Source organism: Coturnix japonica, chromosome 1 (assembly GCF_054131305.1).
Source record: "Coturnix japonica strain WE chromosome 1, WE-NBRP24, whole genome shotgun sequence".
In the NCBI taxonomy this organism is placed as follows: Eukaryota; Metazoa; Chordata; class Aves; order Galliformes; family Phasianidae; genus Coturnix; species Coturnix japonica.
This window is the reverse complement of record NC_140663.1, coordinates 72,944,522-72,970,419: the sequence shown is the minus strand read 5'-3', so window position 1 is coordinate 72,970,419 and position 25,898 is coordinate 72,944,522. Positions and strand designations below refer to the sequence as shown.

Below are 25,898 nucleotides of genomic sequence, written 5' to 3'. Positions count from 1 at the left end.
ACAAGTCAAAGCTTTTCTCTTTGAACTTGAATTTTTTTTTTCTTGTTATCATTCAGATGAGGAGTACTAAAATCGTATGAAACCATCAATCATCAAATAATCGTAAAACCTTTTGGAACACACAGAGTAGCAAAATAAAAGCGTGGAGCTCAGCATTACGAAGCTGACGTAAATACCTCTGAGCACTGATCTGGAAGACTTACCAGCAAAAATAATATCAGGCACGATAACGAGTACTGGAATTATAAAGCACCCCTGGAGAAACTGCAATGTGACCGAGATGAATCACTTCTATGGGTTTATTATACAAGGGATGCTATATATTTAGTACCACACATAAGAAGTTTTTGACAGTCGGCTCTGGGGCTTCCAACTAACACTGACAGCGCCATGTCATGAGTCAGTGTTAATCACCGACTCGTTTATTCCCGACCCCAATATCCTTTCATACAACCCTGTGTGCAGGTTGTGCTCGTTCCACATGGCACCTGTGACATTCTACCCTACGTTAATTCCAGGGCAGCCCCACACAACCCCAGCCCCTTACAGCCGTCCCAGCACTGCGCGCTGTGGACAGCTCCAACCGCCGCATTGGGGCGGGGCATCGCGGAGCTCGGAAGGCCGGGCGTGCAGCGCCCGCTTCCCCCGGCAGAGGCTCGGGGAGCGGGCAGGAGAGCCACGAGTGGGGCTGTCCCGTCACCCTGCGCATCCTCCGAGGGGAGAGGAGGGGCTAGGACTGATCCAGCAGCGAGAGGAGGGCGGGGGTTGCTTAGAGAAGCGCTCCGCCCAGCACCCGGAGGAATCAGTTCTCAGCCAAGGGGTGTCCAGGGGAAGCGGGGTGAGGTGCAGTGTTGTTTTGGTAGCCAAGCACCGAGGGAGAGAGGAAGAGAGAGGGATGGACCCCGCTCGGTCAGATGCTGGCTTGAATTCTCCATTGACTTGTCGTTTTTTAGCCCGCTTCTAGATGTGGATGTCGTGAGCGAGCCGGGCGGTTCTTGTTCCATCGCTTGTTCCATCGCTCCGTGTCTGAGCGCAAAGCTTAGTTCTGCCCGCTTGTGGATCTTTCTCTTATTGTTATCTCCCGAAAGGACCCCATCCCGGCAGCCCTTTACGCCTGGCAAAAATGAAGCCGTTGTATTTTGCAGTCAATTATACCTAATACCGGCTAGTTGGTTTGGTACGAGGGACTGAAGCGCTGCCTCTCTTGGAGGACCATCAGGGGACTGTCGCTCCATGTAGCTGGATGTGTGACGGCACATCCTATCGCTTTCCCCTCACCTTCTTCTTCGAGCTTCTTCCAAAATGAAGAAATTCAATTTTCGCAAAGTTCTGGATGGTCTGACAGCCTCCTCGCCCGGTGGCAGCGCTGGAGGCGGTGGGGCTGGCGGTGGTTCCGCGCATCCCGGAGGGACTGCGGGAGCAGCGGGGACTCCCCGGGAGGAGATCCAGGAGACTCTAACTTCGGATTATTTCCAGATTTGTAAGGTAAGAACCACGGGGTTCCCTGCGGGTAGCGGGAAGAAAAGCTACGCAGCGATAGGGGTGGGGGGAGAGAGAGAAATAGGATGGCAGTGAGCTTCTCTACCTGAGAACTGCAGTGATTGTGTAAGGACTTTGTACTGGAAGACAGAGATCTCGGTGGTGGGGGTTTGCTGTGGGTTGGGGTACCAATATAAATAACGAGCCATTAGAAATTTAGATTTGTCTGTCTGTCTGTACTCACTGCCCCTCGCCCTCTTCCTCCCCCCCCCTTCCCCCCCTTTCCCCCCCCACCATAGAACCTATAGTTCTACCATAGAACTGCTGCTCAGGTTAGAAAAGACCTTAAAGATCATCAAGTCCAACCGCAACCTAGCCATACTACCACCCTCTTTTCCTTCTCCTTAAGGAAAAAGGCACAAGCTGGAAATAGAAGGCAGCAGAGCGATTGCTGAACGTAGCACTTTAATTATTTGCAAGGGGTTGGGTGTACGCTTAGGGTCTGTTTGTTTTTCTTTCTAGCATCGGTGCTAGATTGTGATTGTATGACAGTAAACTTAATGGAACAGCATAAATATTGAAAGTCTCCAAATCTGATTGGCATTGGCTTTTAAGTACCGGTTAGATCTTGCTGTGGGAATTTTCTCCAAATAGCCAGCATCAAATATCTCTATGATATTTATATATCTGTTTCCTGCAACAGAGCTCTCAGTGCACAATAAAATAAGTCGAAGTGACTTGGTATTTCTGACCAGCTCTGGAGTTCTCTAAGTGATACTTTAGAAACAAAGAACAAAAAAGAAATGAGAGATTGTATTTTTATCCTCTAGTCCTATGCTTTTATCTTTAACTTTGATGTTAACTGTGTTGACTTTACAAGACGTCCTGTTTGTCTATCTGTTAGGACCTTCAAAAACAGAATTTATAGCTAGTTCATTTTATGTTGTTACAAGTAAAAGAGCTTCACCTATTAAGCATGCTGTCATTAGTCAGATACCAACTGAGTTGAAATTTAGGTTATAGCCAACTCCAGCACGTTTCAGTATTCGAGGAAGGATGGAATATAAACAAGGAAGGCAAAACTGTAGGAGAGTGTGTAGGTCTGTCCCAGTGCAATATACAGCTTTCATAATTGCAGATGTGATGGCTTTATTCTGTTCTCAGACACAGCGAATGTTAAAACTCATACAGAGTTCAGGTGAAGAAGGATGAGCCCCTGTCACTTAAAACAGTCAGAGAGACCTTTCGGATAGGTTCTATACTATGAGGTGTTCTGAGTCAAATTAATCTGTTGTTTAACAGTGTGAGTTCGTTACGATTGTGTCTGTTTTCACCAGGACTGAATCTGACACCTTTTGCTTAGGTCCCCAGTTAATACAACATTTATGATGTTCCAGATATTCAGAACAGTGATTTTCCACTTTTATCCCTTCAGTAGAAAAATGATGCGTATAACCAAGATACATTGATATATCTTTAGAGGGGCTGACATTCTGAGTAAGGCTGAGACTCAACATAATTCTTCCTTTGATAATGCCAGGGATCTGTATTTCATGTGATGGATGCGTGGCATATTTGCAAAAAATATACAATAAATCTTTCATAAGCAAAATCAATTGCTCTATCTTTGTATTTCCCACCCTTGGCTTGATATTATTTGCAGGCAGTTTTGTCAGGTTTTGACAGATCTGCTTAGAAATGTGGGTGCACAGGAATACAGCACTTCTAGAAGATTTCAGCGGGCAACATTTGCCTCTCTTTTTCACTTAAAAGATTTAGCTGTCAGGTTGAAATGCTCTCAGCAAAGTAAACATTTCTATGGGAGAGCTTTTGGTTGCAGCAGCACTTGCTTGTGAATGCATGGTACTGCAGAAGCCCACTCCATGGTATACAAAGCATTGGCTTTCATTTTTCAAGGTACAAAAGCGTGCTAAAAGCAAACTTCCCCAAATAATCTATGGTTATGAGCTCAGGAAATACTGCAAGGTTTAGTCAGCTGGCTCTACTTAATGAGCTGTGTTGCTGTTTAGTAACAGTATAAGCATGTCTGAGTGAACTGACAGTAACTCACAGGCCCCAGTCCTGCATTATGAACTGTGCAAGTGTACCAAAGGCAGTGGGACTGTACACAGGCACAGGTTTATCGTGCATGCTACAGGGTGCTGAATCTGAGCCTTAATTTGTACCTCAGTCGATATATGTTAAATTAAAAATGCTGCAAAACATACATGTAATCCAAGCTTTACCTTTCCAAAGCTTTTGTGGCATAGAACTTCTGATTTTTCAGTTATCTGTTTTCATGTTAAGTTACATAAGTAATACAGGCTGCAGTTTAAAGATCCAGGATCTGTGATCCTGCTGCACACAAAGCTGACTGAAGCTAATGCAGGATTGGCTTGTTATGATCTGCACAATCATGATAGATGGATTCACATTTGGAGTAACACCCCAAATCCATTTTTTCTTCCTTTACTGCTAAAAAAGTCTTCATTTAGATAAATAGTGTAAAAGCTGACTCATACATCAAGAATTAAAGGGTCTAATACTGCATTCTTTACTTAAATAAATTGCCATTGTGAAGTTTGTGGGAGGTCTTCTTGACTAAAAACACTGATCTGAATCCTCTAGCAGAGGACTGGTTTTATTGGTAATATATGTTTTATTAGTAACACATCTGAAAGCTGTCTCTGTTTTTGCCATTTTTGAGATACTACTTAGCATGGTGTCTTTAAGATAAACCAAAATCTTAATAGAAGTATGCTAAATATTTCATTTTCTACTGAGATGTTCACAATGAGTTACTTTTGCCATTTATGTTTGAATCCTTAATGTCATCTTATGTGCTGACATAGCGTGAAACTATTGCATGTGAAATAGCTGCAGACTTTTTTAAGCATCATAAACTTACGTGTTGGTATCTGTAGTGATGAATCATTGTCACCTTTCTGAAAGTACTCATGTAATGTGACATTTTGGCAGAACTGTATTTTGTGACAACTGGAAGCTGAGGTGTAGGTCATATTGCATCTAAGGCTTCTCTTGGGGCATGGGTATCCACTTGGTAACGATACCGGTGATGATTCAAGTTAATTGAATGTGTGAGGTAGGAGAGTCATGCCAAAAGCTGGATGCAATCCAATAGAATATGTTAGTAAAGTTTGCATTAATTTCAAGTGTGGTAGAGTTAGCAGGAAGAGATCTCATATTACTATAGGGATCAGGAACAATTAGGACGTTGTAAATCATTTAAGTAGAACTTTGAGCAGAAGGGGCATAAATGGTGATTTTCTTAGAGTGATTTTCTTACTTCTGTAGGAGGTCAGTTATGATGTGGTACTATGGTTTGGGTGAAGCTGACTAAAACTGAAGATGCAGATTTTGAGAACACGTGGTGTGAATTCCTTATGAAAATGAGTCTCCTGTAAGGAACTACTTGAGCTGTTCCTCAAGAGCAGTTTGTAGAGCTGAATTTGTAGGGCAAGATGTTAATACCTTTATGCAGAGAATGTTTGGAATCAAGATCTCCATAACTGGGTAGTAAGAGTTGTGCTTCACTAGACCTACAACCTATTCTAGTGTATTTTCTTTGGCTATAGGGCAGCAGCTGGATACTCTAGGAAAGATTCTAGAACCTTTATATTAAACTTCTCCCTGAATTATTACTCAAACTGTAATGTCTTTGTGACTGCCTTTAAAAGCAATCAGCCTTCAATCAGTAGCCAGATTTCAAAGACAACTTCACTTTTTCAATCTACCGCTAGCATTTCACAACTAGGATAATGGTTGTAAAAGACTGATCTGGTTTTGATGAACTTCTCTATTACGTTGTCTTGTGGTATTACGTAAAGACATTTTATTTGGCTATTTCAGTTTATCATGCAAATTTACACGCATTATTTATCTGGATTTCCTATAGCATGGTCTTAAATTTTAATTCTTGGATTTTAGAGATGGTAATGCTTTATTTTGACTGTAAAGATGAACATCTAGTCCCTTTGACAGCAGTCAGGTAGATACTTTAACTGTAGGTGCAGCATGAGTATGCATTTCAGTGTCAATAGAAGTAAGGTGAATTTCCAGATGGCAGTTTAAGAACAATTATGCAGTAGCACACAGTTTTATTTTTGTTTATGGAGAATAAAATAAGTTCTTTGTTCTAAGCTATCCAGTTTCAGTTAGTGTGAGCTGTTTGCTTAACCTGTGTTGCCTCATTAAGAAGGTCACTGAGGGCCAAAAAAAAAATATATCAGCGTGAGGTTTTACATTTTGGAGAAAACCCACTTTAAATTAGCAATTAAACCTTATTTGTAAGTGCTCAGAGTTCATTCTGTGGTAAATACAATATGACATTGAGAAGGATTTTTTGCGCATGTTGTATTTTTAATAGAACATTAAATTTAAACAGTAGATTCCTAGTCATAGAATCACATAATTTTAGAGGTTTGGAAGCGAGCTCTGGATACCACCTAATCCAGTTCTTTGCTAAAGCAGATTCCTAGAGTAGGTTATGCTTGACAATGTCCAGATGGGTTTGTATATCTCCAGAGAAGGACACTCTACAACATCTCTGGGTATAAGTGCTATAAGTCATGCTTCTGTAATTAGGTGTAAATAATCTTATTGCATGTGTGATGATCATTATGTATTTTGCTTTTTGAAATGTTTGTAGTTATTTGAAATAGGGCTTATCAACAGTGAAGAGCACAGCATCTTAGAAGCTTCTTTTTAGGAAAATTTGTTGATATTAAGCTACCGGTAGTAATACAATCAAACAATTGTTTTGTTTCTTTCGAACAAAGTGTCTTTATTTTTGTGTTGCTTTATTTGATCATAAATCAAATACTAATCCTAAATGTATTACTGCAGACATTCAGGGCCAACGCATGCAATTACAGCTTCAAAACCTTTTTAAGAGTTTTAAGGTTGCAAATAAACCACTTGAAACCAAACTGATGTTTGCTTGCAAATACAGCGTTTAATTGCATTATCCCGTATTTCTTCTATAGGTCTTATTTAGTAGAACATAATTTCTGCTGATTAGAAAGCACTTCAATATATCTTTGTATACATAGAGTTTACCCAAGTATTAAGTTCCCCATGGGCTTTCTCAGCAGAAGTGCTCTTCACTGTAGTTTTGAAAGCTCTATAAACATTAATGAATTGATCTTCACAGAATATATTTGAGATGGACATATCATCATTCTTGATGTATAGATAGGAACCAAGGCATAGAAGATCCACAATACCAGATTGCCTGGTATTTGCTGTCTTGAGAGTTCAGTTTGATTTGCCCTGAGTCTGTATTTTTAGCATCCTTTTTTATATCACTTGCATCTTCCAGTTATGCCTCTCATTGCTTTCATCTTTTGTTACAAGTACCCTGCACATCTACACACTAACTTCTAGGCTGTTCTCCCTTAGATAGTCAGAAAAACAGAATTTCCTTTATGTCTTAGGTGACTGTCAGTGAAATAATGGCTTCAGACTGGACATTTGAATTGCACCTAAGATGTGTGACTATCATCGGGCTCCATTACCTCAAACTGGTCAATCACAAAATGGAAACACTATTAACAACCATATGTAAAAAGTGTAATTTGTGGTCCTTTGCTTGATAGGTTATAAAACTAAGTGACAAGAGGATAGGTAGTATTTCCTTTCTGCAGTTTTCCATCTCAGCTGTTACATGTACCTTCTTAATAGGCATGCTTGACAGACAGTATATTTTTTTAACAATAAAAATAACTTTGATTTGCCATGGAACAGATCAGCCTGTGCTATGCGTGGAATGAGGCAAAAGTGATGACAGACAAATATTTTTCTGTGACGGAAGAACATTGTTTGATTAATCTCTGCAAGCAGGGGATGAACTGATGTTGCACAGATTACCTTAGTTTGTGAGTGCCCTATTTTTTCTGTTTTTTTTTTTGGTTTTTTTTTGTGTGTGTGTGTGTGTTTTTCTTTTTTAACTGGTTTATTGACTATACTAAAATGCAGTGTTCATTAAAGCAATTCATATGGTTGTATTAATTTCTCAAAATATATGTATCATATATGTATATGTATGATATATGTATAATATATATATAGTATAATATATATTATAATATGAATATGTAATATATGTATAATAGTATCAGGATAGGGGGTCTCTGTGATTAGGAGTGTGAGTAACGTGCATCTGTGGAGAGAAGAAAAAGCAGTATTGTTAGGTACAGATGGCTGGTAAATAGGCTCAAATGTAATAAGGTGTTATCTTTGTACAGTGCTGTGTCCATTCCGAACAGTTCACCAGCAAAGTCTGTGGATAGTGAAAAATAGTAGAGACAATCTGTTGCCTGTAGCTAGGGTCAAAGTCTGACAAGGTATACCTTTTATGGTTCTGTCTAAGTTAAATTGTATACAGAGCTGGAAAAAGAACAAAAACATTACACAAAAAGTATAAGAATGTTAGTTAATGTTGTGAAGTCAAACAGTCAGAAGTCAGGACCGTTATTCAGCTATTGTAGAAACATAATGGGTATATATATGTGCTACAGTCTAGTTTTTATTGCATCTTATTTTCTTGAAGTGTCTGTTCCTATCATCCGTCAGATTTAGTTTAAACAGTGCACAGCGTATGGGATAGATGAATGGTTGCTTTTCTGTTTGTGTTCTTTGCCACTGTTCCTGTGAGAAGATTCTCTTATTATCCACTGGACATTGCATGAAGTCGTACATACTGAACTCTGATGTCTGCTCTGTACAACCCAGTCCATCTGTTACATCTTTCGAGGACGGGGATGTGCTTTCAGTTACAGCTACCAGCATCAAGTATCTGGGTTTATTCAGAATGTATCTCCCTCATCTGTGAGATGAGCTGCTGGCCAGTAACTCCAGATTAAATTCTAAATTCAGACAAAGTGTGCAAAGAATGTAGGAGAAGATTAATTACGAATTATTACTAAAAGTAAGCAACATTGGAAATACTAGTAAAGAAAAGCTCCTTCTCCCCGTCCCCCCCACTGTCCCACCCCCTCCAGCAGGTAGGCGAAACTGAGCTTTGAAATCATTGGATTTGTTTTTAATTTTATTCTACCTTAAAGCCAAAGCCAAGTTCGTTACAGTTCATGGCATTTATCTGTTTTGCACTACGGCTGAAAGAAGGTTCTTCTATAAACAGCTGATGTCCTATTTCTTGGCAGTCTCACTAGCAAGACTGGGAAGCCTCTTATAATTTTTTCTTAACAATGAATGCAATTTCTTCACTATGTTTTCCACTTGCCTCCCTTTTTTCATATTTGTCCTGCAGTTTTTAGACTCAAGAGTCCTCTAGAAGGAATGGGAAGAGGTGAAATGGTTTTGTGTCTTCTCTTGAAATTAGGATTTCTCCAAAGAGGTGAATACCTACCTTGGGATGAGTATATTCTTGAGTTACTCTGTTTATTCTGTAACTCAGTTCAGTGGTAGAGGTGGCAAGATGGTATAGTTGTGAGAAGGTTTGCCACAGAACACTCATTTAAATCTATCAAAGAAGTAAGACCACTCAAGCCACTCTGGCCTGAGCAGCGGGGTGAGGTGGAACAGGCAATCTGCTGGGTTCCCTTCCACCCTCACTTATGATCTGGGAATAATATATTTTGGGCATCTATACCATTTTATTTATTTGTGGTTTTTTGTCTGTGTGTTTGATATTCTTTTTCCATTTTGGACATACAGTATTTCAGGGAATAGTCATGGAGATAACACTTCCTGAAATTCAGAAGGTCATATTTTCCCCATAAGATGATTGCATCAATATGAATCCTATGTGGATAGGACTGTTCTGATTTGATAGATTTTAACATCCAGTTTGCAGAACTGAAAATGACAGTAAAAAAAAAATCACATTTGTGAAGTTTCTTTGGAGAATTTTGTAATGAGAAGAGCAACTTTAGTGAAGACTGCAAAATTTCTTTTTCATTTTTGTTATTTTATTTTTTTTAAGTAATGGTTTGGAAGATGAATTTGGGCGTGCTTCCTTTTTTGGGGCCAAACAATGCCTTTTTGAGCCTGCTAATATTGTCTGCCTAAAGAGCATCCTGTGGTGACAAGCTTCAGAATTTCATTACCTACTGTGTAAGGAAGTGTTTTTATTTTTATTTTTTTCCCATTTTAAACTAATCTTTCATTTATTTTGTGTGGCTCTCCTGGTATTTCCTGAATAACAGGTGCACACTCAGCTTGTTCATTCTCTCAATTCTCTAAGTCTGTCACATCCTCCTACCTTCCTGCAGGCTGAAGCCCCCGCATCTGTAAACTCTCCTGAGGAAGCTTGTGTCCGTCACCTTGAGTATTACTTGCCTTAAATGTTTCAGTTCTGACTATACTACTTCTTCAGATGTGGATACCAGGAGTTCATACAGTACTCAAGATAAGGCCTCACAAAAGTCTTATATAGCGGCGAAATTATGCCCTCTGTGCTATTCTCCATACTATTCCTGATTCTCTTCAGTATTTTTTGGATTTTTGGGTTGCTGATGCATATTAAGTAAACCCATATGAGGAATGCCAAACATGCGTTCTCTTACACTGAGTAAGAGAACTACCAACAGATATATTTATCTAAGAAAAAAAAACAAGTAGATTTTAGGATCACCTGTGACCATTCTCAGATGCCATGGCTACTAATGAAAGTTAAGAGCTAAATGGATTTCATGGCTTTGGTTTGAAACTGGAAAGCTTTGATAAGGTTAGATTCTGCTTTAGTTTCAGCTGTGATGGATTTGTTTTCTACAGAGTGTCTGTTATGATGCTGTCTTTTTGGTTCTAGGAGAAAAACAATTTTTAGAACACACTGATGCTTATAATTGCTGCTAAGCAGTGTTGTACAGAGCCAAGGCCCTTCTCAGCAAAGGGCCCAAGGAGCTGGAAGGGAACAGAATAAGCACAGGTGACCTAAACTGGCCAAAGAGAGATTCCATATCATAAGGCATCATGCAGAAAGAGTTTTGAAGGGGCAGGAGTTCGTCTTGTGCTCTTCCACTGCTTCGGGAGCTCGCTGGGCCTCAGTCATGGGGTACTGAGCAATTGTTTGGGTATCACTTGTCATATACAATCACATAAATATATATGTGTATGTATATGTAGTCATAACTATCCTTTTTCTTTTCTCTCTCTTAGTAAATAGTTTAATCTCAACCCACAAGTTCTACTTTTGATTTTCCAGTTCTCTCCTGCAACCCACTGGGAACAGGGGGAGTGAGTGAAGAACTGTGTGGTGCTTAGCCACCTACTGGGTTAAATAACAAGATTTGGTGAGGTTGAACTTTAAGAAATTAGTCCCTTGAAAAATGAAAATATAGCTAATAAAATTGTGTTTCTTTTGTGGCCTTGAGTTGGAAGCCTATTAATACCTTGTTCTCTTTCTATCTTTCATGAGCAGGGTATAGTCTCACCAATCAGAGAATCTAGGCTCAGAAGCATAGAGGAAGGATGTCATTGTTGTGTGAGGGTATAATGTGTGACAAAACATCTTCATGAGCATCCATCAGCCATTTTTCACCGCTTTTTGTTGACCTTTTTGAATATTTCATACACAGCTGAGTAAGGAGCTATGAAAGTTTCTGTTAAAACTTCAGTCCTTGCTCCACAAACAGATACAGTGTTTGCTTTAGTGAGACTTCTGCATTGGCATGTTGATCACAATTTGGAAATAGATTCTACATCTTGAGTCACTGGCTTCGACTACGTAGTCCAATTTAAACAAGTACACATCTCATCAAAAATTATTTAGCTAAGTAAATCAATTTTGCTGTCAAATATTACGCACGGCAGGATATCTGGAAAATATCAGTCACGCATTTTATGCTTATGCAGACCAGCAGGAACAGTTTTTCTTTATTACTCCATTGGTACAGTTTAAAACAGATTTTAATCCTATATTTTATGGAGTTATTTAGAGAAGAACAAAATCACCTTGAAAAAATAATGACTTTGCAGGCATGGAACAAAAGTTAAGAAAAACTAATACTGAAAAGCCAAATTATACACTATGTAAATAACTGTGCTGGATACTGCGTATTACTGCTAGTGAGATTTTTCGCTTTTCAGCTACTGAAAAACATACTGTTATGTTCTGTACAGCAAAAGTGTCCATTGGTAGAATGTGGGCAAGTCCAAATAATAAATGAACATAGGAAATTTAAGTAAATTTATTTTATGTATGTATGGAATTTGCTGAAAGAATATTTGCTTGAAATGATTTTCATCAAATTTAAAATAGCATGACAAAACAAAATGAGGATTTATACTGAAATCATAACTACGTTTGTAGTTGTTCTGTTTCAAATAAAATGCTTCAAATATTGTATTTAAACTGCACGTCCTAGGGAGCACAGTCTGCCTCTAGAAGCTGTGTGCCAAAAAGGAGACATGGAAGAAATCTGGATAACGTGGAGAAAAGCAATCCTGGCTCCATCTGCTGTCTGCTTTTTTGCTCCCTTGTTTTGGCACCTTTTCTTTTTTCCTTTCTTTTTTTTTTTTTTTTTTCTTTTTCTTTTTAAAGATGTTTGTGGTAGGTAGGCCTCGTATTTATGACAACAGGGGCTAATACTTTAGCATGCTTTCTTCAGGTTTTGTCTGCTATGGGGATAGCTTAGTTTTTGGGGAACATGTGTACTTGGTTTTGCATTTTCTATTGACTAGTGAAAGTTTTGGTCAATATTGTTCATCCTCTACACTGCTCATATTAAGTTGGAATTTTGTGTCATCCTAACATCAAGTTTGTAACTTTTTCCCTCTTCTTCATCTCTATCAGTAGATGCTGTGAGGAAGCCCAGGTGCAGTTCTAGAATTGTTCATTCTTACACATACAGCTCCCACAAGATTTATCAATACATAACTGAAAAATTTACTATCTTCTGTCAAGTGGTAGTTTCTTCTGCCATTTTTTTCTCAAACTCCTTGGAAGTAGAAGCATTGGGCTAAGTCTAAGGAGAAGAGGCTGGGAAACTGAAGTTTGACAGGTTATTACTCTTCTGCTTAATAGGCCTGATCTTTATAATCACCTTTGAGACTGCTCTAATTCATGTTAAAATCTCGATCATAAAGACATTCTGTTCCATCTTAACTGTGTACATTATAGCTTTGTTCTTCTTCCAAACTGTTTTTGTCTTTTATTTGAAGTCATTATCAGTATAAATATTTTACTTGAAAATTGTGATTTATGTGGCAGATCAGTGAACTTCAACAATATTTTTTGTTCTACAAATTGAATAATTTTGCCTTCCCCAGAACTTCCAGATTAGAATAGGTACAAATATTCCAATTTGAAAGATGGCTGCAAAATGGAAGTAGCACTTCTGAGTCAGTCCCAGAGCTTAGGAGTATTTGCTCAGCTATGATCCTGAAGAGATGTACATGTTTGTGCTTTTAAAACATAGTTCTACAAAACAGGACCCAGATAAATTATGTCTGATTGTGTAGGTTGCAGAAGTACTGAAAACACACACTTAAAATGATGGTAAACTCACAGACAAGTATGAAAATAAGGCTTTAAAAATATTGGGCAATTCTACCACTTGAGAAGTTGTGAAGGTTAAAAAAAAAACAAACCAACCAAATGCCACAAAACAAAAAAGATAAAGAGTTGTAGAGATCTTTGAGAAATGTCTACATTAACATAAAAAGTGAGTTATGATTCTACAGCTTACTGAACCAGCACAGTTTCTAGATTTTTTGCAGTCTAGATACTAGTCATTTGAATTTTTTTCAGACATCCCTTATCAGCAATAAGAAAGACATGAGATGATTAAGGAAGTGTTTATTTGACAAAAAGATACATTGAGTTGTTCCTAAGTTACTTGTGAATATCACTTCAAGTGCTTCCAGCTGAAACAAAAGAAAACAGTTGGAGTCGTAAAGCTGTAGATGTCATCAACTCATCAGGTCTGCAATTAGGGAAGCTATTGTAGAAGTTGTACCGTTGGGACTGCTGAATGGTTCAGCTAAAACAATTCATGAACAGGACAATCTTTTGAGAAGATAAAATATCTGAAAAAAGTTGAATTCTGCTCTCTCTAGAAAACTTTTAAATCCCAACCCTATATTAAAAAGAGAGGGGAAAAAGAAATAAAAAATCCCTGCTCCCTCAGCTGTTCCCCATAAGACTTGTGCTCCAGACCCCTCACCAGCTTTGTTACCCTTCTTTGGACATGCTCCAGGGCCTCCATGTCTTTATAATAGAGAGGGACCAAAAATTTAATACCATACACAAGGTCTTATTAGGTTAACAATCACACCCATTACAGTTGTTTTATTATTATTATTTATATTTTCTAGTCTTTTGTGTGTGTGTGTGTGTGTGTGTGTGTTGAATCTTACCCAACAATCCCATGAGATTGTTTCTCATAAGAATCAAGCGAGTCATACTGGTCATAGCTTCCAGGTTTAGATAATTTTAACTATTATTTGAGGAAATCTTCAGGCCTAAGGATGCATTGCATCTCTGAAATATCAGAATTAAAAGCATAGTATTCCAAGTAAAGATTAAGAAAGGATGAGTGATTCAGCTGTTCACTTTGAGAACATCTTGTCTGGCATTTTTGTTTTTGTTTTTTAAATTGATATGAAAGATTTTTCCCTCATAGACTCAACTCAGTTTATTGATTTATTGGATGTCTTCCTCTGGATAAGTTCCATTTCTGTCCTCTGTGGTTATTCTGAGGCAGGCTGAAGTTGTTTGTTTGTTGCAGAAAATCATATTATTTTTTTTTTATTATTTTTTTTTAATTTAGAGTTACAGATGCCTTCCATATTGAGGTTATCTTTCAATATACAGTTGTACATTGATGTATACTTTATAATCTACAGTGTAACAACAAAACCATAAAGTATCCAAGTAAAGAGCATATGTAGAAATCAACATGAATGAAATTCACCTCTGTATTTAGAGCAGCATATCTTTTAAAATGCTTTTGTGGAAATATATTGCGAATTATACAATATAAAGTAAAATCATAGAATCACAGAATTATAGAATGGTTTGGGTTGGAAGGGCCCTTTAAGATCACCTATTTCCACCCTCCTGCTATAGGCAGGAACTCCTTCCTCTAGACCAGGTTGCTCAAAGCCCCATCCAGCCTGGCCTTGAATGTTTCCAGGGAGGGGCATCCACAACCTCACTGGGCAACCTGTTCCAGTGTCTCATCACCCTCACAATAAAGAATTTCTTCCTAATATCTAGTCTAAATCTACACTCTTCCTCTTTAAAGCCATTTCCCCTCATCCTGTCATTATATGCTCTTTTTAAAAGTCCCTCCCCACCTTTCCTGTAGGCCCCCTTCAGGTACTGGAAGGCTATTAATAAGGTCTTCTAGGACCCTTCTCTTCACCAGGCTGAAAAGCCCCAGCTCTCTCAGCCTGTCCTCATGGCAGAGCTGCACCAGCTCTTTGATCATTTCCATGACCCTCCTCTGTCCCTGCTCCAACGCCTCAATGTGCTTTTTGTGTTTGGGGCTCCAGAACTGGATGCAGTCCTCCGGGTGGGATCTCACGAGAGTAGAGTAGAGGGGCAGAATCACCTTCCTCATTCTGCTGGTTGCTTTTCTCTTTATTCAGTCCAGGATACTGTTGACTTCTGAGCTGCAAGCGCACGTAACCAGCTCACACTGAGTTTTTATCAACTGACAGTCTTGGTTACGAAAATGTGAATTCTTTTCCTGTACACATAACGTAAAACATACATGCTGTTGTTTGTGATTACACTTCATTCACTTTGTTATTTTGTTCTGTTTCAGACGGTTCGTCATGGTTTTCCTTATCTACCCACTGCCTTAGCTTTTGACCCAGTTCAGAAAATTCTGGCAATTGGAACAAGAACAGGAGCCATACGAATGTATCCTTTCTCATTCAGAATGTATGCAATCTCTCTGTATTTGTAACTCAGTGACGCAAATCATCTTTACGTCTAGAAGCACTCAGGTAAGGGTACCGTTTATGGTGTTATGTTATGCCTCATTTTGTTTTTCTTTATTGACTGGAAAGGGATGTGCTGTTGAAGAATTACCTTTAGTTTCTTCAGGTGTCTGAAGGAAAAGTTTTGAATGAGTTTTTGATATATGTATGGTGTATATTGGCATATGAAGCAGAACTAATTTTTTGTTTTGCTGCAAGTAAAAATGGAGATTTTTCAGTATGTAAAGTTAGATTACAGTGTGGTGATAATGATGAATGATGATGAAGCATGGATTTTGAACTGGCAATAAATAATTGTTGTAATGCAACCAGCTAGAGAAATCTTCACTGGAAATAACTATGTTTGAAATATTGTTTAGACTTCGCTAAGCGAATGGTGGAAAATTGATTATCTGAGGGTATAATTCTTCTCTTCTTGGAGGAGATGTTTCAAGGAGGTGAGATGGAACAATCTAAAAGTAGCTGTTTCTCTTCATTAATTATAGAGGTACATTAGTGCCAGAACCCTACATGTTTCTATACTGCAGGAATTTCAAAGTTAGTTGTCTAAACAGAACAGATTGAACATAAATGAAATGAAAGTTTGAACTAGTTTTGTTATAGAAAAAAAGTAAGAGGAGAATATTTAAATGTGTCTTGCAAAATTATTATCTTGATCTATTTTTTTTAATTTGTCTTGGTTCAAATGCATTCCAGTCTGGTGAAACTGCATGTAATGTAAGAAAAAAAAAAAAAAAGAAGGAAGAATATTACAGGAAGTTTTAAGAGTTACAGGATAGAGAAGTAGCAAGCCAATACTTTTTACAGCATCTTGCAGCTAAACAAATTCCAGGGTTGAAAGTACGGGGCAATGCTGTATAAAATAGCAGTTAAAGTAGCATATTGTTGGGGTTTTACCCAGCCGGCAGCCAAGCAACACATGGCTGATCACTCATACAAAATACAATGAAGAAAATCAACTCTTAACCAGCTGAAACCAGGACAGTTACAATCCAAAGAAAAATTACATCATGGAGAACCATTCTGTGACTCTTGTAATATGACTAAAATTTTAGTTTCCTCCATTTTTGGGTGCTCTTGTTCTGAACAGTTGTGTTTTCATAAACCTCATTTTCTTTCCCCAAGACTCAGCTGAACCAGTTATGTAAGAAACTTTGCTTTGATGATTCTACTCTTAATATTTTCCTGTGTTAAGTAGATTAAATATGTTCCATTCAGTGTAATTGAATTTATGTGCTTCCGAGAAAGTTCAACTCTAGTATCCATGTATTTTTCTTCTGAGAGTTAGGAAATGTTAGAAGGCTTGAGCCTTTTATCTGGAAGGCTCATTGATACCTTCTATAAGCAGGGAGACTGGGAATCTCATAGGTAGTGCATGCATTGTAGAATGAGGGTCTGGCAGAAAATTGTCTCCTAAGCCCACTGCTTCTTTCCATCTCGGCACCCTGGCATATGCAAGAGCAGAGCTGCTACTGGCTAGGCATCCTATACCTATGTAAATTGCTCAAGAAAAGATGTGTTTGCAGAACCAAAATTAATAAGTCTTTGTGCAGAATTAAGTTAAATCAGCAGGTCACTTGCCACAGGAATGGACCATAAAGTGGAAGATAAGCTGTGTCCCTCACCTCGTATAAAACTCTTGAGTGGATTATCTATGGAAATTGGTTATAAAGGGTTAGAGGAAAAAGGAAGAAGAATATTTTTCAAAGTACCTTCTCCTTTAATATCTCTTCTCCAGTTTTGCTAGCAAAAGCCTACTTCATTGATTGAAAATTTTCTAGGAACTGAATCAAACATGGGTATCAAGATTGTAAGATAATTCGATTTTTTTAAAAGAGAGATGCCATCTCATAACATAAACGCCTCATGGCTTTGGCACACAGAGCCTGGTTGACTTAATTGAGTGTTGAGTCAATGAGAGCTATGCTTTGAAGACAGATGGTACCATTAAAAGCATTACTTATTTTTTCATTTTTTAACTGAGACTTCTCAACTTTACTCTCAAAGCTCTACAGAACATACTACATAAAAAGCCTAGTTATGGACTAGTAAGATTGCCTGTGTATGTAGCAAAGAAGAATGATCAGTGAGACAGCCTGGAGCCATCCACTGAACACTGCTTTTTAAAGCCAATAGTGTTGTAGCCATTTGTAACTGTTGCAGGCAATAAGATTCAAGCCAAGATGTAAGTGTTTAGTATTAATTCTGAAAATACAATTTATAATGGATTCTTTTTTAAAGCAAACTAAAAGCAGTTCAGATTTTAATGGCTCTCAGTCTTCCACAGTATCCTGTAAAAGCCGTTTTTAATAGAGCAGCATAATTTCATTCTGCAATGAACATACTACATAACAGAATGATAGAATTTGTTCTCATTCATTGCACTGTAGCAGTGAAGCTGGTGCTTCTAACCAATATTGTGGATGGTGCAAAAGGATGTTTGGCTACCACTACAAAAAGGCAACCATCTGTTTGTGTGTTAGCACCAAAAGGGCCCTGTTTGGATCCTTTGTGCTAGGCAGCACGAAGGTATAGCAAGACAAAATTTATATTTAGTATTCAAGTAATGATGTAGAACAAGTTTTCCTGTGACGGGTGCAAGTGACATAATGGTATGCTTGCTTTCCTGCCTTTACGAAATGTTCACAAAGTGTTGGGGTATCTAGTGATTGTAAGTTAACAAATTGAAAAAGAAGGACAGTTTCCAAAGAAAAATGAAGCACTTATAACAGCACTGAGAATAAAGACTTAACACCACACCTTTAGGTGATCGTTTCAAACAATCCAGCAGCATGACTGAAATAATCTGTTCTAAATTGGCCTGAAATAGACTATTATTCATACATTTCCATTACAATACAGAGATAAATGAAAGTTCACTTTGGAATGAGTGTCAGTTTGCCTTCTAGATTTCTTTTAAAGCTGCTCTAGCAATGTAGCTTCTATAGCAATGGGAATTGCTGTTGCTATGCTCTAGTGATGCTAATGGTCGCTGTGGGATTCTCAAGAAACTTCAAACAACTGTAGCTGTTACCTATATCAGTGTCTGATGGGTGCTGATACTCACAAAACAGCTGTGCTTCATCCTCAAAATGAATGCACATTAAATCACTGATGAAAGAGTGTCTTCCTGTTACTGACACCGAATTACAAAACCTGCAAATAAAGAGCAAAATACTCACTCTAGAAACAATTGCTTTGTCGTCTGGTCATCCTTATCCTTCATCCCTGTTTTCAGCACCCATACATAGATCATGCTTTGTTACTACTCTATCTGTACCATCCTTGCTTGAGTCAAGCATGTTCAGATGAAGAAGGGTTATGAAACTGAATTCTTTTTCTTATTGTCTCCATATACTTTTTTCTCTAGTCCTGGTCTGGAAAACTTTCTGACATTACACACAGTAAAACAAAGCGTACTGTCTCTAATCAATCCAAGAAGGCATATTACTTTACAGAGAGTGAGAGAAATGAAGAAAATTGGTTAGATTGAAATTCTTCCTAATATCAGGGGAAAAGAAGGCTGAGGGGTTTTTTTATGTCACATATCTGAATAGATAGATCAAAATCATCAATGGAAGTGATTATTCCAGTATCATATCTGAAGAAGTGGCATGTCGCTGTCCTGTTTCATGATGTGTATTCCTACACTGCAATTGAATCATCTCACAAATGCTTGCGAAAATTCATTATAGGCACTTTATTTCATGGATTCACTGTGGTTTTTCACTATGACTTCTACACAAAGTAAATGATATGCTTAGCCAGTATAACTATCTACTCCAGGCATATAATTATCTACACATTATTGTACTGAGTCACTGATTATTTCATGGCCAGCTGCAGTAACAAAACTCTACATGTAGACCATTCCGTAGTTATTATTAGATAGACCATTCCATACTTATTATCATCTTTGCTTATAAAGAAATGAGGGAAAATGTAAAATCTGGTGCAAGGAAATCTACTGTGTCCAGAGCGGCTTCCAGACCATGAAAAACTTATCTATCATCATAGTGGTTTACATTCATAATACATCTTTGGACACATTTTTACTATTTTCTGTTGTTAGTTAATAATACTAACTAATTCTAGTTAGTATTATATACATATATATAGTGTATATATACATAGTATATATATATATATAGTGTGTTATATATATATAGAAAACTTATAATAGTCATTCTTAAGACTGACAGACTTCATGTTGTTGTGGGTGGTGGTCATAGGTCATGCTAATGGTCATTTTCACTGTTTGTTGCTGGAGGAAAACAGGTAATTCACAGCGCTCACAAGGTCATTCTAGCAATGGCAATACTGCAGTATCATCTGGTAATATGGCAGTCATTTTATATCTGAGCAAACAAAATTACTCCAACTCACTAACATATGAATGTGGAGTTGTTGCTCTGCCTGCTCCTTTTGCATACCTGCACAGTCCTGACACTTTCCTTGATCTGACTCTGGTATTCAGCAGACCTTTCCAAAAGCACTGTGCTAACATGGTGAAATACTGTTTCTGTTTTGCTGTGTTACTTTACTGATAGATTACAAAATATGTTAGTGGTGCTTACCTCCGGCTTATCAGAGTGAAACTGTAAAGAAGCTGGAAAGAGTGCATTTTTGAGACTGAGAATGGAGGAACAGAGGATAAATCTTATTTATTTGTATATTTTCCCCCTAGTAAAGAGCAGACTCTTAAATTGAATTTTCTTAATGTGTGAAACTATATCCCAGAAATTCACCTATAACAGAATGCAATTGTTTTTGAACTTCACCACAAAATGTAGAAATTACCTTTCAATTTTGCATGGTAGGAAAGATTGCTTTTTTTTTTCTTTGTGCGAAGCCATTTGCAAATCAGAACAAAATATCTACAGTATCTGTTCAAGAACAATTTTGCTTATGGAAAGTATTGGAAATAATTTTTCTAGCCTATTTTTTGTGCTTCTTCACATGCTTTGCTATCAGGGATAGTTTTGGAATATCAAATATGATACAGCAGTACTTATTTTAATAGGTATATCCTGTGGAAAATTGTAAGGGAAACTGTTGATCACAGCCTGAACCTCTAATTAACCATCAGAGGCAAGTGATGGGTCAGCTACAGGAGCACAGGTGAAGGTAATTCAGCTGTGCTCCCAGAAGAGGTGGAGCTTGACTCCAGCTCTCCTAGATCCCATTTAAGGGCTGACCACCACTAAGGTGGCATCTCTTTCTGGAGATTGCTCCCATATGGAGTTCTGGTGGTGAGCCTCAACATCGGTGAGTATCCATCTTGACTGAAGGCCTCTGAGTTGGTGAGTCTATTCATTAGATACCCTCTGGCTATCTGTTTACAACTATACTTGTATTATTCCAACTATATGTTAATAGAGCACAACTTTAATGCTATCAAATTTGTCTCCATTAAACAGCTGAAAGTCATATATCTGATGCCAGAGTTTCTGTCCTGAGCGATGATGGTGAAATCTAAACATAAGGTATACAGACAGTGTTACAGGGAAGTGCAGCTGGGGCTGTTAGTGTGCTCTGGAGAAAATGAAAGAGAACAAATGGTACTAATTATATAATTACCCTTAGAATTCTATAAAGACACGGAATTTTACAGTTAAAGGAAGTACAGCAATGAATGTTTGATGTCAAGTTGATCAAGATGGATGTATTTAAAAGAAACGGCAAGAATATAGTATAAAGTTTTGGTCTGCTAGAACAGTAGCATAACATCTAAATATAAAATGTGGCAGTTTTACTCTCACTACAATTGATGTCTCTAAACAAGGTTTCAGTAGATCTTTATCCTTAAAATAAGCTGGCTGTGTTCTTTGTTGTTTACTCTGTGTGATTTATTGGGCAGATGGAATGGGGGAAGCACAGACAAGATCATAAAACTAAAGTTATGGTGTTTGATTTGGAAGAGCCATTGATTTTTATCTCTATCTCATTGTGGAATATATTTGGAATTTTGGCAGCATTTTAGTGAGAGCTGATGAGCATCATCATCCCTAATGATGAAAGGCTGAAGAGCCCTGGGACTGTTCAGCATGGAGAAGACCAAGAGGGGATCTAATCAATGCTTATACCATCTAAAGGGCAGGAGTTGAGTGGATGGGGCCAGGCTGTTTTCAGTGGTGCATAACAACTAGGACAAGGAGCAGCGGGTACAAACTCTAACATAGGAAGTTCCATCTGAATGTGAGAATAATTTTCTTTACTGTGAGGGTGACAGAGCGCTAGAACAGGCTGCCCAGAGAGGTTGTGGAGTTTTCTGCTCTGGAGATATTAAAAATCTGCCTGGATATTTTTCTCTGTAACCTACTCAAGTGAACCTGCTTTAGCAGGGAGTTGGACTAGATGATCTTCAGAGGTCCTTCCAACCCCTAAAGTTCTGTCATTTTGTGACTGCATTTACAAATACTGCCTGAAAAAAAAAAAACACTTTCTGGATATTTGTTTCAGGAATTTAATTTAAAGAAACATATATACTACGATATTTAAATTTTGCCTAATGGTGATAGGCAGCTATCTCAGAGAAGTGATATATCTAAATTATACCTTGTGCTATATGTCTTTTTACATTTTCCTACCTTTTTTGTTCAAATGTTTCTGTCGTTAGTAGAATTATTGTCTTGTGGAGGAAGTAATGCTTATCAATCTGATCTCCCTTCCCATCTGCTAATTATTTTCTTAGACAGATACACACAATCTAAATTTATGAGATATCCTTCTACGCAGAATGGTAGAATAGCCCTTTGATTAGTTTGGATGAGCTCTCCCAACTTTGACCCCTCCCAGCCTCTTTTGTCAGTGAATCAATAAAATGTGTGGTAGGAATATACTTAGATTTGAGTAAATTCCTGTAGTAGGCATGCACCTTAGTTGAGACTAAGTAGTTCACAACTTGTTCTCTTGGCAGTCAATGATTAGAATTTACATCCTAGTGCTTTAAAATAATTATTTTATTTTGTTTGTCTTTCCTCATTATTTACTCCATTTAAGGTCTCAGCTTCAGACAATTTATTATCTCAGATGTGAGTAGGTGTGTGCTCCACTTCCAGTTAGATTATAACAGTAGTGCTTTCTTGTTCATGGCAGTTTCATTAATCTTAGTTTGTAGAGTTTGGGAGATTTCACTTTAAGTTAAATGCTTAAAGCGTAGTGTTTGACTAACGTGATACATCAATAGTTTATTTGTTGAGGAACTTAATTTAAATATGTGATTATGTTAAGGAGGTCTCCTATATTCCTTATACAGACTTCATGTATTCCTTAGTCAATAGATTATCTGCATAGCTTTAATGCCAGTTCATTTAATCTTACTAGGCACATTTGTGAGAGGGGCATCATTTTGAATTGCAATTTTGTAGTCTCTTATAGAAAGTATAAGAAAACTAAACTTAGATTTTGGTTATTTTTAATCAGAAGAGGAAGTACCCGGGGTGGAACGAATTCAGTTGACAGTCATGACACTAGCAGGAAAGTAATTCTTATTTCTCATAGCATATTGGTAAGAGGATCCTGGAAGACAAGAGTGACTCTAAAAGGTGATACAGAGAAGAGATTCTTTGCCAATGTTTTATCCAGCTCTTTAGAGTTTACTGGAGGAGCTAATACATGAATAGGGCATAAATAGCACTATAGTTTTTTTATTTGTTTGTTTTTGTATTTTGAGTGGTATCCAAATGGTACTAATTGAGTTACTAATCTTAAAATAAAAGTTGCATGTGTTAACATTTTTCCCACAATATTGTTAAGCCAAAATGATTTGGCAAATTCAAATGATTCTTCCATGTTTTCATTGTGTACTTCTCTTCCATGTCCTTTCTGCAAGGCTTGAGGAGTCTTACTTCTTACTTATTAATTAAGAACACAGAATATTTTATTTTCATTGTGCTTAAAGCTATAGATTACTTGTCTGTTGTCTGATTTCGATTTACTGAGAGCTGTTTGTCTTCTTCCTATTCAAGGTGTGAGATTTTATTTACTCTCTGTACAGCTGTACAATTGTGCAGTTATACAATCAATAGGTAAACAGAGGTTTAAACAGATGTTTCATTAAGGAAGATTGTTGTGATGGAAAGATAATCTGTAATAAATGGAAATGCTCAATGATATTGAAGGCTTGCAGTAAACTCCTCAAAGCAGTGATCTCCAGAGAAAGAGATCCTTCCTCAGTGGCAGTCAGCCCTTAAGTGGGCTCTAGCAGCACAGCTGAATTACCTTCACCTGTGCTCCCACAGCTGACTCATTGCTTGCCTCAGGTGGTCAGTCAGAGGTTCAGGATGTGATCAGCAGTTTCCCATACTCTCCAATCCTTCAGTGTGAACCAGTGATTAGGTGAGCTTTCACGAGTCCATGGGACCAGGTGGGCTCTATCCTAGGATGCTGAGTGAGCTGGTGGAGGTGATAACCAAGCCACTTTCTGCCATCTATCAGCGTTTCTAGTTATCTGGAGAGGTCCCAGAGGATTAGAGGCTTGTTGGTGTAACTCCCATCTGTAAGAAGGGCCATAAGGAGGATCTGGGTAGGGAAGCCCTTCAGTGGGATCTAGATAGACTGGATCACTGAACTGAGGTGGATGGGATGAGGTTCAACAAGGCCAAGTGCTGGGTCCTGCACTTTGTCCACAATAACCCTATGCAGTTCTATAGGCTTGGGGCTGGGTAGCTGGATGACTGTGCAGAGGAAAGGGACCTAGGAGTGTTGGTTGATGCTGGACATGAGCAGACAATATGCCCAGGTAGCCAGGAGGGCCAATGGCATCCTGGTCCGCATTAGAAATAGTGTGGCCAGCAGGAGCAGAGAGATAATCATCACCTTGTAGTAAGCACTGGTGAGGCTGGACCTCAAGTATTGTGTTCAGTTTTGGGTCCCTTGCTACAAGAAAGACATTGGAATGTGTCCAGAAGAGCAAGGAAACTGGTGAGGGGTCTGGAGCACAAGACTTATGAGGAATTGCTGAAGGATATGAGACTCTCAAATCAATTTTCTCACCCAAAAATTTAAATCTGCATGTGCCATTATACACAGGAACATTTTCCCTACCAGATCATTTAGAAGTGTTAAGTATTTTTCACAAGGTGAAAAGAAAGTGCAACCATGTCTTTATATGCTAATGATTCAGTCAGACTATTCCAAGGAGGAATCTTGCACTCCAATCTGTGCTTAAGGATATAAATTTTATTTTAAACAGTTTTGGAGTATAACTCTTTTTAAAGCTATTTCATTGTTATAAATCATGTTATTTTAGGAAGGCAGATTGAATATCTAATTTATGATAGCTTCATGTTTGTTTCATAAGTTGTTTTCATAAAAGAAAACCTTGCACTGGAAGATCAAATGGTACCTAATTTATCTGGTAGTGCCAAAGTAGCTCTTAAATTCACAGATGCTTCTCTCAGCCTATGTCCCTTATTTTTAGTGAGTGCATTTATTTTATAGTAACAAAAAAATTGAATAGGTGTTGCAAGACAAAGCTTCTCTTCCACAGGTGAAACACACAACTACCTGTGTGACCTGGTGTAGGGAACCTGCTTTGGCAGGGGGTTGGACTTGATGATCTCTGGAGGTCCCTTCCATCCCTACAATTCTGTGATTTTTTTTTTTTTAAACATGCCTTGTCATTCAAAGAGGAAAGTGTCTGATGGATAGATACACCTGTAGTTTCACAGCTGGCTAAACAGAATTTTAGGAGATAAATGCTTTCATCTTTGGCAGGGCCTGATTTGCCTCTTCATAATCTTTGCCGTTTAATAGAGCCTCTAACTTGATTTCTGTTGTTCACATCTTTAAAATGGAAAATTAGTTACTAAATAAGGATATGTTACCTGTCCTTCTGATATTTCCCGTATTTAAACCTTCACCTTTGTAATCATAAGCTCCTGGGTCTTTGCTTTGAAAGAAGCTGAGGGATTGATTCCATAGCTTTGAAATTTTTTTTTCCACTCTAATCCAGTGCAAATATGAGGATGGCTCCAAAAGTAATACCTCCTTATTTTATTGTGTTGGCCCACAACATCAAAGGTGGATGTTGGAGGTATGCTAAAAGAGTCTGAACTTTCATAGAATCACAAGGTTGGAAAGGACCTACAAGATCATCCAGTCTAACTGTCCTCCCATTACTGTTGATACCACAGTCTATTAAACCAGATCTCATAGCTCCTCATCCCACCAATATTATGTTCAATTTTATTGCTGTTTAACAAATGGCAGCAGAGGGGAAGCCTGACAAATTGGTATCTGGCATAGAATCATGGAGTGTCCTGGATTGAAAAGAATTATAATGATCATGTAGTTTCAATCCCTCTGCTGTGGCTAGTGTTGCCAGCCATCATACCTACCTGCCCAAAGCCACATCCAGCCTGGCCTTGAATGCCTCCAAGGATGGGGCGTCCACAACCTCCTTGGGCAACTTGTTTCAGTGCATTACCACCCTCTGTGTGAAAAACTTCCTCCTAATATCCAACCTAAACCTCCCCGTT

At 38.1% G+C, this 25,898-nt stretch overlaps 1 protein-coding gene across 12 annotated transcripts in view; it reads left to right on the top strand.

Annotated features, from left to right (window-relative positions):
- The first annotated feature begins 804 nt into the window (after window positions 1-804).
- Window positions 805-25,898, top strand: part of STXBP5L (syntaxin binding protein 5L) — a 158,818-nt gene continuing 133,724 nt past the window's right edge. For all 12 annotated transcript variants that reach the window (XM_085524619.1, XM_015874617.3, XM_015874624.3 and 9 more), the window contains exons 1-2: window positions 805-1,485; window positions 15,237-15,334. In XM_085524619.1, coding sequence (XP_085380745.1) covers window positions 1,303-1,485; window positions 15,237-15,334 — 281 coding nt within the window. In that variant the 5' untranslated portion in view covers window positions 805-1,302. The remainder of the gene's footprint in view (window positions 1,486-15,236; window positions 15,335-25,898) is intronic.